Source organism: Xiphophorus hellerii, chromosome 17 (genome assembly GCF_003331165.1).
Source record: "Xiphophorus hellerii strain 12219 chromosome 17, Xiphophorus_hellerii-4.1, whole genome shotgun sequence".
NCBI classification, from domain to species: Eukaryota; Metazoa; Chordata; class Actinopteri; order Cyprinodontiformes; family Poeciliidae; genus Xiphophorus; species Xiphophorus hellerii.
Genome location: NC_045688.1, coordinates 15,876,178 through 15,890,051, shown reverse-complemented (window position 1 = coordinate 15,890,051; position 13,874 = coordinate 15,876,178). Strand labels below are relative to the sequence as shown.

At 40.0% G+C, this 13,874-nt stretch overlaps 1 protein-coding gene and 1 long non-coding RNA gene across 2 annotated transcripts; both read left to right on the top strand.

Annotated features, from left to right (window-relative positions):
• The first annotated feature begins 200 nt into the window (after nt 1-200).
• On the top strand, nt 201-964 carry LOC116736621 (uncharacterized). The gene is made up of 2 exons (XR_004342632.1): nt 201-609; nt 687-964. It is a non-coding gene; the product is annotated as an uncharacterized LOC116736621 (long non-coding RNA).
• A 7,233-nt stretch (nt 965-8,197) lies between these two features.
• On the top strand, nt 8,198-13,583 carry krr1 (KRR1 small subunit processome component homolog). Its single transcript, XM_032590165.1, has 12 exons — nt 8,198-8,333; nt 8,512-8,628; nt 9,513-9,641; nt 10,096-10,271; nt 10,715-10,849; nt 10,964-11,089; nt 11,409-11,492; nt 12,025-12,081; nt 12,410-12,580; nt 12,743-12,820; nt 12,978-13,074; nt 13,151-13,583. Exons 1-12 carry the CDS (start codon nt 8,198-8,200, stop codon nt 13,300-13,302), a joined length of 1,458 nt encoding a protein of 485 aa, XP_032446056.1. The 3' UTR covers nt 13,303-13,583.
• Nucleotides 13,584-13,874: the final 291 nt, after the last annotated feature.

Sequence of the window (13,874 nt, the reverse complement as noted above, 5' to 3'; positions counted from 1 at the left end):
TCAAGACATTACAACTTTTTTCTAGAAAATGTATGAACTTAATTTGAAAATTTTAGATTTTCTAGCAAATTTTTGACTTCAAACTTTTTTTAATAGAAAATTGATGAAGATTTTTTTGGTTGAAGTTTTTTTTTGTATTGACTGGTAGATAATCAATACATTTATTGACATTTAAACAATAATAATGACCAATAATTCTACAAAACCGCAAAAACACCCCAAAGGAAACAAAAAACAAAGTAAAAAAAAAATCATTCTTAGGCTAAAATTAAAAGTTGTCGTATTTATAAACGACATTTACAGCGATACACAGAACCGTAACGTTATTATATTTCCTTTTCTTTATCAAACTTTTTTTTTTTGTGACGTCAGAAAACCTGAGCAGGTAGCTCTGCACACCTGCCTCTTATTAACAGCCTGTCTGTCGTTGCCTGCTTTTCAGTTTGGTAACTACTCGGAAAAGAAGGAAAATGTAAGGAAATTCATATTCAGAGCGAGTTTAAAAACCAAAACGTAGCCTAATTATTTTATTTAATATGTATTTTAATGTTTTCAGGAACTCGTTAGAATACTCCTTTATATTTTTTATATTAGTGCCTCATTCGTTTGGTAAGTATGGACCTACTCTTTTCTGTTTAGGTATGTGTACGATAACTTGGTAAATGTTTCCATTTATTTAAATACAGGAAGATGCTACGACATGCTATTCTCACTTTGTTGGCTGGACACGGAAGACGCTTTAAATGGGTAAAAAAAAAGAAAAAAGAAAAAAAGCTCCTCTCACCAGAAATGTACCTGTAGTAAAACCAGCTGCTGAAATACTCATGACGCAAAAAAAGTAACTGTCGGCCAGCGCGCTCGTGCTCCCATGCAGTATTTTGTCACGAGCTTTTCTCCCCAACTATATTCCCTAAATTAAAATATCACAAAATAACGAGGAGCGGAATTTCGGTAGCGAATAAAAGAAAAACACACAACATAACGTTGTAATAAAATAAAAAATGCTCTCACCGGTCTGGAAATTTTCTTTATGTAACTGCGTCGTTGTCGGGCTCGTGACAGTTCAGCTGTTGCCTTTAACTGCTGTTGAAATGTCCGCAGTGAAAACGTCACAAGGAGGTTTCCTTTCATTTTTTCCGTTTCCTAAATGTCACGAAACGGGGCTTGATTTAGAAGAAGTTGAGCCCTTCCAAATTTAGATTGAGGTAGACCTGGAACTTTTTACGCAACTAAACTAAACTACTGAACATTAAAAAAAAGAAGAAGAAAAAAAACAAGTTGTTGCATAGAATTTCTGCTAAGATATATTTAGTACATATTTTCTACTGTTACATGCCTATATTTATGCTCCTGGGAGTTTTTGTCATTCAACCTGGAACTTAATTTATTTGAAAATGAGACGGGGATCACTCAAAACTTAGGCTTTATCAATTTTGATGAACGGTCATTTATTTACATTTAGCATAAACTGTGTTTGCTTAAAGTGGTACTCTTTTCTAAAATCCATGGGAAACGTCTTGTTTAGCTTTACAGAATGAATGAAACCCTCCTTATAATTAATGGCCAATGTTTTGCACATTTCATCCACTCTGTCTACAGCTGTCAGTTAAACTATTTCTGAATAATCATATTGTGTAGCTACGATTTAAGATGCTAGATAGTTTTGCTAGTCTGAATCAAAGTTAAAGCTTCATCTAGCCAAAATTTCTGAAAAAATAATTTAACTATAAAATATTTTAAACGTTTGTATTTAGAATAGGAGATGTAAAGAAATCAGAATCATTTTAAGGGAAACAGTTATTGCTCTGAAGTATAAAGACTTGGTTTTTAAAGTATTTTTGTTCTTTCAGGCAAAATGGAAACTTGTGGCTCAACGGCACTTCATTGAACTTCATGAGAAAAGCAGGGCGAGTTACCTCTGTGACGGTGTCTCCAGTTGTAGAAAACAAGGTTGCTTTGCAGTATGGAGGCTTTACTCGGAGATGGACCCTAGCAATCAGCCCACGTAAGAACCAAAGTACCAAATAATTTTTTTTTATCGATTATTTGTACCCTGTAAGAACCTTCTCAATTTCACCCTAAGGTACAAAGATGATCAAAATCACAGGCAAACACAAACCCTTAGAGCAGCCAGCAAATGCGACCAAGGTATTGCTAACATATATTTAAGCTTACTTTTGTTCAAAGATGGATGTCATTGATAAAGTGTTATACACTGCTTTCACTGGGACAAAATTCTACTTGCATATTTGTTTTTCAGGGCTTCTTGGAGTTGCTCGAACCCACTGAGGTGTTTGCATGTGAAAGTGGCACAACGTTCCTCCACCAGGACGAGAACTTCTTCCTCGCTGTTGGTATGAAGAACGTTTCATTAACACTTTGAGGCTGATGACTTGAAAGTCAAGCTTATAAAATAGGTTCACAAATATTAATACCTCTTGAAGTTTTCCACATTTCGTCATGTTACAACTACAGTCCCTAAAGAACGCTTTTGGGGCGGAAACGTTCAGATGTGACCGCTGCATGCCAACCACTTGAATGAACATTTTCTCTCCTCTGAGGTCATACGTTACGCTTCCCCATCAAACTGGAGTCCAGGAGTCCCTTCATGTTACTGGTGTCCTGGTTGGTGAACAGTCCAGAAGATGTCTCCTCTCACACAGTGACCCTTTACCACACTGAAATGGGATCCTACAACCCCTTCTTTGAGGACAACACCACCCTGGACCACTACCGCTTCACCGCCTTGGACTCCTGCACTCGCTACATGGTCTGTGTGGAGCTTGCCGACACTTACTCTTTCACATGCCTCTCTACTATTTCAGGTATGAACATGTAGACCTTACGGTTGAAAAGGACAGTATTTTAATATGCAAGTTGAGGAATTTCAGTTTCATTAAATTTTCCCCGCCTCCACTAGACCCCGATGTTCCAAAGTATTTCGAAGTGACGTCGTGGAGCAGCAGCCGTATATCCTTGGCGTGGGACTGCCCTGCAAACCTGAAGTACTCTGTCTTCCTCCTCACGATCTTCTACCTTAACGGTACGGACCATGTCACAGAGGAGGCAGAGTTGTGGATGACCGACGACAGCTTCACGTTCACGCTGTCCGACCTGCAACCCTGTGTCAGGCTGAAGTTTGGCCTGCAGACTGTTTGCCAGTTGGGGTTGGAGTCCCGCTACAGCAGAATGGTCCTGAATAAAGGAAACTCTGGTAAGTCTGAACTTTAACCGGGCTATGTATATTGATATACTTTGACCTAAACCTTACCATTATAGCTTTGGCAGTGTGTTTAGGGTTGTTTTATACATCAACTCACAACTGTCACCAAGCTCTTACTTTCTAGGGAAATGCTGAGTTTTTCCATTTTAAAAACCAGCATTAAGTTCTCCATAAAAGTTATGATTTTGATGTCACAGAACCTGATCTGTGTTCCCGTCTTCTTGCCAGATTTCTCCAACATTTACTTCTTGCACCAGACTTCGTTTGCGCCCAACAATTACACTCTAAGCTGGGAGGTAAAGAACACCTCGTCCATCTCCATGTTCAGAGTTTACCATGAGAGGGCGCTGAAGGGCACCACACTCTTGACCATGCACACCGTGGTGGGGCTTCTGCCATGCCAGAAGTACCAAGCCGAGGTGGCGGCGGTGTGTGGTGACAACGTGCTCATGAGTGTCAGGACAATCACAGCTCAAACGGGTAACACAAATCTGAGCATCTGACATTCTGTTGTATTCCCACCCTCTGTATTCAGGTGGCGCAACTCACTTTTTGCGTTTTTGTTATTTATGTTTGTTGCAAATGGTAAATAATCTGTCTGTCCAGGACCTGGCGGTGTGTCCGAGCTCAGGTTTCGGGCCAGTGATTCCACAGTTGTGTGGACACCTAGCCTCCCTAATCAGCAGGCGGTGGCCTACATGTACGAGCTCTCCCTGGAGAACAGCTCCGTCATCGAGAGCAGCCGTGTGTTCAACAACAAGTTGCCTCTTCCAGGCCTGGAGGCAGGAAAAGCCTACATCCTGGACATATGGGAGGAGTGCAACGGCCTGTGGGAGTCTGAACCGTCCCGTTTGGGTTTTGAAGGAGTCAATTCAACTTTCGAGATTGATGTCAGGGCCATTGAATCCCCTCACAACAATGGTCAGTCGTAGGTGTCATCAGCCCTGTCAAGGTAGACTTTGTGTTTAGAAACAAAAGCTAACTTTCTACTTTGGGCCCTGTGTAGAGCTGCAGATTGATTTCAACAACATTGGTCTTAAGATGGTCGTTCCCTGGTCTCTGCCTGATGATCAACAGAATGACCCGTCAGAATCTAGAGCCAAGCTGGATCAGATTTTAAAGACTAAGGTGAGACAAATGTGTAACTTAGAATATATACAAAAAAGGTTTGTGTGTTTTAGTTAAATTTACTATAGTCAAATATGTTGTTGAGGTGATGCCTTGTCAGACATTTACATGTTTCACAACCAATAGACTTACAAATAACTTTTGGGTAAAGGTTTTGATAGTATTGATTGTAAATTATTCATACCTCTTGAACTTTATCGTGTTTCTGAACTGCACAAAATTAAGCGTCAGTGTATTTTACCAAGATTTTATTTGATAGACCAACACAAATTAGTACAACTTTATGAAGTGGAAACCAAATGAAATGTAGTTTTTAAATCTTTCTTTTACAAACTAAAATCTGAAAAGTGCAACATCTATCTGTATATGCTAAAATAAAAGCTTACAGGTTCTGAATACATTGGCAAGGAACTTTATAGTTTATAAATCATTGTATCCAAGACACATGATCAATTTAATTTAAGCAGCATTTTTCATACATGTGCAACAAACTGAAATGGTTCTGCCGTAATTGAAGGATTGTGTGTGTGTGTCCTTGAAGCTGGAGGAACTGTTGAAGGACTATGAGCGGCCAGCCCGAATTGAGCTGGATTTTCTGGGACCTGCAGATGAGCCAGCAAGGACAGCAGTTCTTTTTAGGTCCTTTGATGCCTCAAAAAACGTCGACTTACCAGTTGACGACCAGCTCAGACACATTGGCTCTCTCAACATGTCTGACATCAGTGTAGAGAACGGAGTCATTTACTGGGATGGTAAGTGATGTCGTAGTGCTTATCTTGGTCTCGCGTATAAGATGTTCTCAGTCAAACCAATTTTTGAGACTTGCTTTGTACTTTCAGGTTCAAACTTGTGTGCGTCCATGCAGCCTTTCTGTCCCCGTAATTCTGTGTGCATCAACACTCTGGGCTCATACAGGTGCGTCTGCCAGGACGGTTACTATGACGTCGGCTCTTTTCTACATCTGCCTGCAGCTTCACATCCAGTCTGCAAAGGTACAAAGCGGCACTCCTGATGTTTTTCTAAACACTTTCCTTTTCATTTGAAATGGGTCCAACTCTTCACTGATATTTAAAGGGACTCATGACAGTTATTGATATTGGATAGTTTAAAGTCCTGATAAAAAGATCACACAGGATTTTTGGTACTTTGCAGTTCTGGGTTAAACAGGTTTCAACAGAGGAGCAATTGTTGCTATTCATCAATCCAGGAAGGTTTAAAAAACTGTTCCCATGCAATGTTAAGTCCATGGTGTTGCAATAAAGATTATTCACCGGTGGAAAACCTTTGACTTGCCTGTCGGTCTGCACAATGCGCTGAACACTGCAAACTGCTGAATATATTAGACTGTGCAGTTCAGAGCTCTGACCAGTTTCTTGTTAAGCTGACATCAAAATCCCGCTAAAAAAATGCAGCATCTCTTGTCTCAAACAGATAGAGGACTTTTCAGCCAGTGTCTGGAGAGAGTTATGATGGGTGGAATAGCAAAAGCCTACCTGACCTCTCTGTTTGGGGGAAAGCTGGAGGTGAAACTGAACGACGGCCAGTGTCCAGTGAATGAGACGGAGGTTGTGTACTACTTCAACACCTCACGGCATCCACCAGGGTGTGGAATGGAGAAAAAGGTCAAACTAACTTGCATTTCGGAAGAAAATGCTGCTGTAGCCACTGCATTTGTTTTCAAATGTATTTTATTTTAATTGTTCAATGATGGAAAGTGTGTACATTAACCTGCAAATGCTGCTTTTTGGGGGATGTTTTTAAATGGTTTGCATAGAAGTGTGTGTGCGTGTGTGTATCCAGGGGAATAAAACCCACGTCGTGCTCCAAAATACTCTGAGCATCAGTTTGAGTAAAGAGCATACAATCAGCCGGCGAGATCTCAAGGTTGTCTGGAAGTGCATCTACCCTCGACACTATGTCCGAAATGCTCAAGTCGTTGCCAACATGGAATGGTGAGGACCACATCCTAGTGTTCTCCTAATTTTGTAAGATCGAATAAGTTGGAATAAATGAGTTTGGGTGTGCTGTTTGTTTGGTTTCAGGCTGTCCTCACTCTCCCTGGTGAAGTTTAACTCATCGGTACTGCTGGGTCTGACCATGTACTTGTTTAAGGACGAGTCTTACAGCCATGCTTACACGGATCCCGTAGAGCTGGGACATGAGGACACCTTGTACTTCCAGGTGGCTCTGCAGACCAACCGCTCGTTTGCCTCGGATGTGCTGCTGCAGGTGGAGTCCTGCTGGGCCACCGAGAGCACCGACCCACAAGACGCAGTCCAGGCTGTCTTTCTTGAAGATGGGTATGTTTTTCTTTTCTTTCTTCTTCTTCTGTTTTTTTATTTGGAAACTGACACAGAGCTCTGTTTGTACCCCAAAACATTCAGTGTTGGTTTTCCTCTTTGCTGCCTCCGATTAATTTTCTCTTTTCCCAGCCTGACACATGAGGTGTAAAGCCTTCCCTTGAAGGTTCACATGTGCTTTTCCATCTTCAGATGGTAAACAGTTCTCTGTAAGATGTTAAGTTTTGAATTACCTTTTATTAGCTAATCATACTTTAAATTTCTCCACAACTTTCGCCCTGGCCTGCTTGCTGTTTATCTAACTAACACTTTGACTCCTTCCCAGAACAGCTTGATTATACAGTGAGATTGCAATCTACACAGTTGGTTCCACCAGAATTTATTTAGGAGACAAAAGCATGCCCCACTTAAAAATGTGATCATTCATCATCCTCATGCATCTCTGTTGTGCACTAATTTGTCTTGGTCCCATTACATAAATTATTGAAAAAGAAATCCAACAAAATACTTTTAAATTTGAACAGTTTTACATTGCAAACACAAATTGGTATAAATACTTTTGCGAGGCACTATAAGTTTTATTTAAGGTTACCTCGTGTCTAGTGTGGGTTTTTTTTTATATGTACTTACTGTAGATTTTAAGGAGACTGTTCGTTCCACTGCTTCCCTTCAGCTGTCCCACTGACAACACGTTCCAGTGGCTCTCTGCTAACGGCCTCGCACAGAGGAGCAGGTTTTCCATCCAGATGTTCCACATGCCCAAAGGCTTACCGCTCTACTTCCACTGCCTGACCAACGTATGTGGGCATAAGGAAGACTGCACTCGGGTAAGACTGTGCAGATAATTGCATCAGATCCACTGAGCATAGCGCTTTGGCCTGGTTCATATAAAATAAAATGCACTCTCCTTTTGAACTATGATCAACTGTAAGGCGCATTCAACTCCATGTTAATCTGTCCACATCCTGGGTTTTACTTATACTTGCATTAAAACCTTGGTGGTGATAAAATCAAACATTTGACCTCTGACTCTGAGCTTTGGAATGCAAACCCCAGTACCAAAACACAACTGGTGTAATATGTGGTCAGTTTGCAACATATTCTTTAGCATCATGACGAGGATAAGCTGTAAGAGCAGTATGTCCAAACATGTCCGCAGCTTTGAAAGCACAGTTATTTAAAATCTTGCCATACGTTCATACTGGGAATTGGCCCGTATCTATATGCAAGCCACAACTTCCTGGATATTTATTCAAGCCAAATATTTGAATATTTGATCCTGAAGATATCAAACTGACGACTTTTTGTTAAGGATAATCATATTAAAACCAAACTAGTTTTTATTTTAGTTGGTTTTAAAATCAGTTTATGACGAAATGATAATTCTAATGCTGTATAGCAAACGTCTGTTAATATCTTTTAAGTCTTCCGATCATTCAAGGAATCTTTTTCTTTTATTTCTGCGAAACTGGAGAAGATTTACAAACTTAAATTTTTTTATGTGTTGTGGCCTTGATTTAAAAGAAACCAGCTGACCCTTATTTAAATGCAGAACTGCAGCATCCAGCAGCGCCCAAAAAGGTCGGCGGGTCAGACGGACAGACGGGAGAAACAAGCTGCTGTTGTGTCTGCTGGACCGCTGACGGTCAGCATGAGGGTGAAGTCCAGCCATCCGTCCGACTGTGAGTCTACCGCCTCAGACTAGCATAATGAATTATGACACAATTCATTCACCTGATGTAATTTGTAGGGTTTTTTTGTTGCATTCAAATGGACACATTTTAATGCAAATGTGTCATACTTACAATAAATGTTCCTAATGTTCTGTGTTTTGGGTAAACTTGTTTCTCTCTCTTTCAGGGGCAGAGCACATGAGCATGGTTATCATTGCTGCATCAATAAGCTTTTTAGGAATCTCTGTGCTCTCACTGACTGCTATTAAGGCAGTAATGATGTACTATGAGAAGCTACGGCTTCAATAAACAGCTTGAAATCACCTCCCAGACCTTTTTGTGTTGGTGTGACCATGGAAACTGCTCCCCCGCAGATCAAAGCCTTTAACTGTTATCTGAAAGCTGTTTGAGGGGACAGGCGGGTTACAGAAACAAAACATAGTTAATAGAAAATGCCAAATTTTGATTGCTGCAGTCTACCCAAATATCCTGATGCTTTTCCATGCTGGTTAATTATTGAAGTTTAAAATATTGGATAAATACACAGGAGTGATTTTAAAGGTCTTTTATTTTTCAAATACTTGTCGCACTGTAAACTTTGGAGGTCAAGGAAAAACCTCCAAAGTTTACAAAGTGGAGTAAAGTGTAAGAATTCATAAAAGGTAAAAAAAAAAAATAAAAAATAAAAATCAGATCAATACATAAGAGACAAAAGTCAGCAAAATGTTTATTTGAAATTGAATTGCTTTTAAATGTCTTAATTTCTGCTCTGGGGTCTTTACTCTGAAACTGAAGTAAAAATCATAACCTCCTTGTGAAGATAATTCGCTTTACTCTAATTTTTGTTTTATGTTTTCATGTTGATACTGTATGTTCGCATAGTTGTTTAAAAAAAAGACATTTGCTACTATAGTGAGTGGTGCGGCAATGCTGATGAAGAAAATAGAAGCTAACAATCACTTTTCAATTATTAAACAAAAACGCAGTTAAAAAAAAACTAATTTTTAAAATTTTTTATATATATATATATATATATATATATATATATATATATATCAATACAACTAAGTCTTTTTAATTTTACATAACAATGCAGTTTGTTTTGTTTTTTATTTAAAAAAAAGGCAGTCAAGTTACCTAAAACTCCGTTTCATATTTAGAAATATGAATATAAACAGTCCTTCCTGTAAACGTCTACAGGAAGAAGCGAAGATTTGCGTCACTTCCTCCGTTTCTCAGCAATGGCGGCCTCCACCGCTAAAGACGGCACGAGTGGAGCCCAAACAGCTAAAAGCCCTAAAAAGACCAAAGTTCCAGGTAGGTTCTGGATCCTACAGAGTTCCGAACCGTCAGCTGCTGGTGCAGGGAGCAAAACAATAGTTTATGGCGGACATGTTTATTCCAAATTTGTTGACGTATTCATTACCTTTCGTGATGCACGCTGTAATCCACTCCAGTCGGTTTACAAAATGACTGCCCACTGTGTTAACTTGTTACATATTGGATCATAAAGTTAGCAACGCGACAATGAAATTGATTAAAAAATATACAGAAGTCTGTTACAGATCCTCTGACAAGATTTAAATATAACGGACTCCGTCTACACTCGTAACTTTATCAGGTGAACCTTTGACAAGGTGTTTAGATGCCTAAACGCGTTGAGTTGTTGTGATTGGCTGATGTGCCATTTGTATCAACAAGCCTTAAAAATCGTACAGTCCTTTAGCAGTGGCACACTCTCACTGAATGCGATTTCTTGTGTGCCTCGCAGTGGATGAATCTGAACTCCTGACTGTTCCTGATGGGTGGAAGGAGCCGGCGTTCACCAGAGAGGACAACCCCCGCGGGCTGCTGGAGGAGAGCAGCTTCGCCACGCTGTTCCCCAAATACAGGGAAGCTTACTTGAAAGAGTGCTGGCCGCTGGTGGAGAAGGCTCTGGGAGACTTGGTATGTGCACACAGTCATCCCACTGATTCTACACTCTGTTTACATTGTTCAGAGCTTTTATTGGATATTCAGTGAAAAATGTAAATTCCAAGATGATTAAAGAAAGATCTTGCACCAAATAATTATGTGCGAAGTTTTTATTTTTGCACTGTATTGCCAAAAACAACATGGTGACCACATACCTAATAGTGCTTCTGTCTTTTCCTACAAAGAGTCAATTAAAAAAAAATATAAACTCCAGATTGAAATTAAATGTTGTTCTGGCTGAGATCAGAGACTGGAAATGGGACAATCTTATTTTTAATAAATTATAAAAATAAGCTCAAGACTTACAGGTTTCATCAGATGCCTGTTCATTAGTCGTATCTGTATTGCTTCAGGGCCCAGGTTTTCAGCCCACTCCCAGCAGCAGTTCGAATGTTTCTAAATCTTGTTTCTTTCAGCACATCAAAGCCTCTCTAGACTTGATCGAGGGAAGTGTCACCGTCAGCACCACCAAGAAGACATTCGATCCGTACGCCATTGTGAAAGCCAGAGACCTCATTAAGCTGCTGGCGAGGAGCGTTCCTTTTGAGCAGGTAAAGGCCTCTGCTCTGTTTATCACGACCTACCTGGTTCACACAGTCCCTAACCTGTACCACCCTCAGAAAACTCTGATTATTGCCTTCCACCGTCATCCTGCTTGTTTCCAGGCTGTCCGCATATTACAAGATGATGTGGCCTGTGACATCATAAAAATCGGCACTATGGTGAGGAACAGAGAGCGGTTTGTAAAGCGGAGGCAGCGGCTGATTGGCCCCAAGGGCTCCACCTTAAAGGTAAAACCTTAAAGTAATTTAGCTTGTTGCATCAGAGCTCATTCAGCATAAGAAGTTCAACTTGTGTAAATATTGTCTCGACATACATATTCTACATCTTTAACACGCATATATTCATCAGTGGAAGTGAATTATTAGTAAAGTGCCACCAGGTGGCAGCAGAGTGTTTTAGCCACATAATTTCTCTTCCCCTCTGCAATTCAGCTTACCAGTTATAATTGTATTACTATGTAAAAGTTATTCTTTAACCTATTTTTTAAATATTAAATTATTAAATAATCTTTTTCATGATGCATTTTTGTTTTCTTTTGCTTTCTAGGCGTTAGAGTTGTTAACCAACTGCTATGTGATGGTGCAGGGCAACACTGTGTCAGCACTAGGGCCCTTTAATGGCCTAAAAGAGGTAAGCGTGCCACAGCGGCCTGCTGTAAGAGGGCTTAGCCGAGGGTGACTTGATCTGCAGTATGTTGTTTAAATCCAACAAAAATAAGAGTTTTATACATCAAACCTTTGATTCTGATACATTTCTGCTGTTAACGGAGGCTGAGATTGACAACTTAAAGGGGCAGTATTATGTATTTTCCGTCCAGATAGTATCACTTAGTATAAAGAACAATCAAGTAACTCTGAACTCCAGATGTTAAAAAAAGTTACAAATGTTACATATGACTTAAAAGAAATTGGGCCACTGTCTCTTTAAAACTCCTCTTTCTGAAACTCTACCTTCAGGAAGTCATCACAAGCTCAAAAAAGTCTATTTTACATAATACTGCCCCTATATAGGAAAATAAACAGGATTTCCAGCAGTATTAGATTTATTGCTAAAAGGCACACTCAAACAAACAGAAATTGATTCACTGCAAAGTTTATATTTTATGGTTCTAAGTAAGTAATGAAAGCACCGCAGAGTGAAGAATAATTATTTTATTCTACAGGTACGCAAAGTGGTAATGGACACCTTGAAGAACATCCACCCCATCTACAACATCAAGGTATGTTAGCTGCTCTCAGACTCAGCTTCCTATTTCAGGCCTAAAGATCAAAGACATTCATGTCCAATGAAGAGTTTCTCCATCCTTGTTCTTGATTTCCTGACGGAAACAAAATCCCTCTGGGTTTGAATGCCATGGCTGGCTCAACCTGGAGCTGAGGGCATAAAAAAAATTATGTTTTGGAAATATTAACAATTGTAGAAAATGCCATTATCATTGGTCATTAAATGTGCACACCATTAATTATCCATGCCGTAGCTTTTACTGTTCTGTTGTTCCATCAGTCAATTTGCTCTAATTTTCTCTTTCTTGCTGCCTGAACCGTCAGACGTTGATGATCAAACAGGAGCTTTCTAAAGACCCAGACCTGCGGACGCAGAACTGGGAACGCTTCCTGCCCAAGTTCCGCCACAAGAACCTCTCCAAGCGCAAGGAACCCAAGAAGAAGAGCGTGAAGAAGGAGTACACCCCGTTCCCTCCTCCACAGCCAGAGAGCAAGGTCAGGTGGCGTTGGCATGTGAAAAAAGGAATTTGTGCAACTACCTTGTACTACACTCCTAAGTGTGTTTGTCTCATTATCTAACTGACCTGATGTCTGTCTTCATAATTTATCTCACATTGAGATAAATCTGTAACTTTAATTGTTTGGATTCCATCACAGGTTGATCAGGAGCTTGCCTCGGGTGAATTCTTTTTGCGTGAAAGTGTGAAAAGGAGGAAGAAGATGGGGGAAATTAAGGTAAGCATTTTTTTTTTTCTGTTGCTTAAATGTAGCCACTTCTTTCATGTGAAAGAGACTTCCTTAAATCTTTGCTAAAAAAAAACCCCGTGAAACATATGAAGTAAAGTTGCATCACCCTGAAGAAATGTAACAATAGTGTTTGTTCTTTTTTCAGGTCAAACAAGCAGAGGCGCTGACCAAGAAGCAAGAAGAGCGGAACAAAGCTTTCATTCCTCCCAAAGAGAAACCGTTAATGACGAAGACGGCTAAAGGTAGCTGAGATCAGAGGACTTATCTCTGTAAGGTGACTGTAAAGTCCTGATTAACCACCTGAATGTTTGTGTTCAGCTCCTACAGAAGGAAAACTGGACATTGCAGCCATCAAGGAGAAAGTGAAGAAGGCCAAAACGAAAAAACTGGGAGCTCCACCTGTGATCCCTCCTCCGCCCACCAGCAGCACCACAGACAAAAAGAAGAGAAAAACTAAAGACAAAGGCTAACACCTCACCAAGTCCCATCGTATAAACATGTACTATATGACTGGTAATTGTTGGACAGTCAGGGCGTACCAAAAGAGGACTGGAAGGGTTTAAATTCTTCCCAGATTTCAGGATGCAAAGTGTTAGAGATGATGTACATAAATGTTTCTTCCTTTCTTGTCTTAATTTCTTTATTTTGACAGTTTTGGACAGATGTAATTTCTTGTTTTTGCTTAGACTGTGTCACTGAGGATGCCGAGTCACTCATAAATGTAAAATTAAAGTATTTTTTATGATATGAATACTGTTAAATTGTTATTTTTGTCATCCATGTGACACTACACTATTATTTTCACCAGAAGCTGACAGTTACCAAGGTCTAGGATAGTCGTCAAGAGTCGGTATCCTGCAACTTTGGATGTCTCTCTACTTCAGCACATCTGGCTCCAACATCAGCTCATTAGCTAATGTAGTGCTGGACTGTATGATGGTGCAGCAGTTTCACCATTTAACAAGTGTGTAGGACAAGGGACACATCTAAAAGTTGCAGGTTGTGCTTTTGCTGTTGGCAAAGCGCAACCCACGTATAGAGA

Bases quoted from the DNA above. Each gene is read 5' to 3' on its own strand.
- krr1 (XM_032590165.1), top strand. From the start codon at position 8,198: ATGCAGAACTGCAGCATCCAGCAGCGCCCAAAAAGGTCGGCGGGTCAG. The intron at 9,642-10,095 runs GTAGGTTCTGGA...TGTGCCTCGCAG, and splicing joins TAAAAAGACCAAAGTTCCAG to TGGATGAATCTGAACTCCTG. The intron at 13,075-13,150 runs GTAGCTGAGATC...GTTTGTGTTCAG, and splicing joins AATGACGAAGACGGCTAAAG to CTCCTACAGAAGGAAAACTG.